Source organism: Henckelia pumila, chromosome 4 (assembly GCF_033568475.1).
Source record: "Henckelia pumila isolate YLH828 chromosome 4, ASM3356847v2, whole genome shotgun sequence".
Taxonomy (NCBI): domain Eukaryota; kingdom Viridiplantae; phylum Streptophyta; class Magnoliopsida; order Lamiales; family Gesneriaceae; genus Henckelia; species Henckelia pumila.
The window spans coordinates 39,697,412-39,701,874 of NC_133123.1; the positions used below are offsets into that span (position 1 = coordinate 39,697,412).

General features: G+C 35.1%; 1 protein-coding gene across 1 annotated transcript; it reads left to right on the forward strand.

Annotated features, from left to right (window-relative positions):
* Positions 1–316: 316 nt before the first annotated feature.
* Positions 317–2,068, forward strand: LOC140867716 (WAT1-related protein At1g25270-like). Its single transcript, XM_073272766.1, has 7 exons — positions 317–427; positions 534–596; positions 737–853; positions 953–1,199; positions 1,293–1,448; positions 1,587–1,738; positions 1,822–2,068. Exons 1-7 carry the CDS (start codon positions 348–350, stop codon positions 2,021–2,023), a joined length of 1,017 nt encoding a protein of 338 aa, XP_073128867.1. The 5' UTR covers positions 317–347; the 3' UTR covers positions 2,024–2,068.
* Positions 2,069–4,463: the final 2,395 nt, after the last annotated feature.

Here is a 4,463-nt window from a genome sequence, read left to right on the forward strand (position 1 = left end):
AGTAATGTACACATAAGTCTAGGACAAGTAAATGGTCATCTAAACGTTTACATTTTCCATTAATTGACATGTTGTTGATCTTCTCAGACTCTATTTAACTTGTATGATTTTGGAAATTCAAAATGTGGACTGTAACACTAACGAGTTTGGAGTGGAAGCAAAGCTTTGTATCATCGAGTTTGAGCTCGATCCTTTGTCGTTTTCTTGTACGCCAACTTGAAGCAATCATGGATCAATCAAATGGCTATGTTGCGGTACAAGTTTTAAAACCCATAATGGTGATGATACTTATCCAAGTAGCTTCCGGGGGTGTCAGTATATTCTACAAACTAGCGGTTTTAGATGGGATGAGGATAAAGATTCTGGTCGTTTATCGGCTGGCTTTCGCCACCATTTTCGTTGCTCCGATTGCTTTAATCTTTGAAAGGTGAAATAATAAGAGAAATGTTTCTTATAGTACTTGTCAGAACCATTGTTTCAGTTCAAGTTGAGGGTGGTCTTCAATCTTCTTGCTAATTAATTTGCTTCTGCAGGAAAAGAAGACCTAAATTAACTTGGAATGTAGCTTTCCATGGTTTTGCTTGTGGAATAATTGGGTAAGAATGGTAAATTTCTCGAAAAAAATCCAGTGTTCTTCGGGTTCTTGATCAGCTAATTCATCTGTTTTTATTGACTGTACTAATGCTGCCTAATGTATTCAGACAATGTTTTTCTTGTATTTTGTTTTTATTTACAGAGCAGCATTAGGGAGCAATTTATATGCTGAAAGCTTGGTCTTAACATCTGCAACCTATGCAGTAGCTATGTCTAATTTCATCCCAGCTCTGACATTAGTCATGGCTGTTGTTTTCAGGTACGTTTTCCTTAACAAAGTTCCGAAAATTCCAACATTTTTAATTTATGGAAAACAAATAAACATGCAACCGATCGACAAATTTTTCATTTTACACAGGTTAGAGAGTTTAGATGTCCGAGGATCGGCCGGAAAAGCAAAGATTATTGGAACCGCATTAGGCATTGGAGGAGCAATGACTTTAACTCTTTACAAGGGAAAGGACATCTCGTTTTGGTCGTCTCGCGTTCATTTTCCTCCTACTGTCGAATCTGCAACGGATCATAAGGTGGGGCAGCATAATTTTTTGGGCTCTTTCTTGGCTCTGTGTAGTTGCATTGCTTATGCAACATGGTTGATAATTCAGGTAAACATTCCACTTTCATCATGTAACGACGCTTGCTTGTGTTGATAAGCTAGAATCTGGCCTCGTATTGTTATTTGTTTTTATCATGAGCAGGCAAAGATGAGCAAAATATACCCGTGTTATTCGAGTACTGCTCTAACATGTCTCAGTGGAGCTATCACGTCTGGAATTTACTCCTTGTGCACCGAAAGAAATTGGACGAACTGGAAACTTGGCTGGAACCTCAGACTTCTGGCTGCTGCTTATATGGTAACTATTATTAGACCAAGAAAGGCTCTTTTTTTTAAAAAAAAAAAAATTGCATTATATTACCTAAATCCATCTGAATGCATCTCTACTGTTAGCTTGCGTTTCTTGAGTGCTTGAGAGAACCAAATTTGGCTACAGGGTGTTATCGGCTCGGGGCTGATGATTGCTGCAGGAGCATGGGCGACCTCGGTTGCCGGCCCTCTATTCGTATCTTCATTTCAGCCTCTGTCTCTGATATTTGTCGTGCTTGTAGGGTCTCTGATTCTCAAAGAGATGCTGCATTTGGGAAGGTTTTACATTTAGCCCACCAAATTATTATTCACAAATTGCCATCTTTTTCATTGTTAGTTGTAACTTTTATCTGTTTGTTTAGTGTTATAGGTTCAGTGCTCATTATTGTGGGATTGTACTTAGTTCTCTGGGGAAAAGCCAAGGAAATGAATGAGGCTAGTTTTCACTCGAAAACAACAGAGGAACATATGCTGGAATTCGCGTCGTCCGCTGATGGAAATCAAACATCCAGTTCTGGTGACAGAGGGGAAGAAGTGTCATCTTCACCTGTTGAAAAAGTATGATACTCATAATCAGATATGAATCAAGATCCAATTTGTATTTTTTCTCCAAATCATGGGATTTCATTCGAATCCCCAATAAACATGAATTTCTTTGAATAGTAAATTGTTTTTCATCTGATGATCAAAACAGAATACAAACCAAAGCAAGTAAAAATGTCACTCATCACACACCAAGATGCAGTTGTTCCTCAAAAGACAAACAACATACGGCCTAAATTCTTTCTTGTGCGGATACATTTTCTGTCTTTACGGGATTTAAATCTTTTCCAGTTATCTCAACCTCTTTCTGTTCCACATTCCTCGGAATCGCTTCCGATTCTTCACTTTTTGCATCTGTTTTTATTTCCTCCGAAGTTTTGCACATTAGGCCTTCTGCAATCAGTAGTGTTTTCTCGACTTGTGTCTTCACGAGATCATCAACAGGCTGAAGAGACTTTAGGCTTCCATTTTCTTGGCAGTTTCCCTCTACTAGTTCAGATGATTTGCCTTCTCTTTCGAACAATACTCTCTCTCCTTCATTCTAAACAAGTTTTCAAATCATATTAGATAACACAAGCACCAGATTAATTATTTCATTGGACTTTTGTTAGGCATTAACTAAAGAGAAGATAAATGCAAAATTACACAGGTAGTGGAAATTAAATTAAAAGTGATTCTTATAAGCATTCCCAAATACTACCGTAATATGTTCAAGTAGCACAAAAGTTTCGCATATGGGGACGGCCTGCGACGGCGAACCATGTTTGTTTCACTATATATGATCATGATCTCGTAGGATTTGTAAACCATGATAATGTAATTAATAAACAACTAACAAGTGTTCTGGTAAATATATATGGTACTTTTTAACTCATCCAGTCATCTATGCATCCTTCAACTAAATTTCTCGTTTCCTTCAAAGATGGATAACCCGGAGTCGCCGCATTGATCGAATTACAGAAGAAATAACATTACAATCACTTCAGCGCAGCTATGTACGTAATCAGATTCAAGGCGATACATGCATATATACATACGTACATACATGTGCATGTGTGCATATATACATATACATGCATTAAGATTTTTACCTTCTCGAGTAAATGGTCAAAGGAAAGGCGATTGGTAAATTCATCTCCGACCGGCGGGGCCATCGGCGGCGGCGGAGGGTTTGCGCCATCCTTCAACACCTCAAACCTGCTAGCACAAGCTCCCATTTTCTCTGAGTATAGTATAGCAAAAATGTGAATGTGTGTGAAGGAAGCTGAAAAGGTAAAATTTATGGAGTGGAGTGGAAGGCCAAATTTCTATGCACGTTCGACCCTTCATTTTCATATCATATATGTTCATTTATTTAATACATGATAATTTATTATACTTTTAGAATTATACTATTTCATCTCCTTCAAATTAAAGAATTTTTTTTATTAATATAAAATTCAAATTTTGTAATATTAACATAATTAATTCAAATAAGTGCATGGCACAACATATTAGATTAAATTTAAACAATAAACTAGAAAAAAAATATTATATATGTGTGTGTGTCATTTATTTATATAAAATTAACACGATCAGATCACATCTAATCTACTGCATATAATAGACAAATATGTCCAAACTGCCGCGCGCTGATCTTTGCACGTAAGATGATTTGAGTAAAAATTATTGACCTAAAAATTATTATGTTTAGTAATTCATCTCACAAATATAAATCTTGAGAATGTTACACAGAGATCTACAAATCGTCTCACGAATCAATTTTATAAGATGCATCTTATCCAATCGGTCGACTCATCTCATATCTCATATCTCATCTCATAAATATAAATATATGAGATCATCTCACAAGATATCTACTCAGCAACATTATTAGACGTTATACTATAAACTTTATGAAATCACATCTTCATTTCATTTTCTGAACAGCAGTCCAAAATCAATCGGTCTCTAGATTATAGAATATGTTGCCTAGCTAGCTACCGTTTAATTAATATTCTAAAATGCAAGTTTTTTTTTTTCCCCAATGGAAATGTACTCTTTCGTGCTCGCACGATGTGTATTAGTACCGAATACTAAGTGGAAGAAACCCTGCTTACTATTAAATATATGTCAATCTATATAATAAAATAATATATATAATAATATATATAATAAATATGAGATTTATTTAAGTAAATAACCTTTGTTTGACCATTATTTTGAAATATAACATTTTCAATTTTTTTCTTCGTTTTGTTTTTGCATTTTTTTGTATTTGAAGGTCATTTTGCAATTTTTTTAAAAAAAAAAATCATAAATCAAAAAATTTAATTGACCAAAGTCATTTTTAAAACTCTACCTCTGTATATGCCGTGCAATCCAACAAAAGATTAAAGACAACAAAACATATGGGAGGCTGCAAACTGTACGTCCGCATTTAAAATCGTTTGGACTTTGGATAAATATTTTAAAATATTTC

Bases quoted from the DNA above. Each gene is read 5' to 3' on its own strand.
- LOC140867716 (XM_073272766.1), top strand. From the start codon at position 348: ATGAGGATAAAGATTCTGGTCGTTTATCGGCTGGCTTTCGCCACCATT. The intron at 597-736 runs GTAAGAATGGTA...TTTTATTTACAG, and splicing joins TTTGCTTGTGGAATAATTGG to AGCAGCATTAGGGAGCAATT. The intron at 854-952 runs GTACGTTTTCCT...CATTTTACACAG, and splicing joins GTCATGGCTGTTGTTTTCAG to GTTAGAGAGTTTAGATGTCC.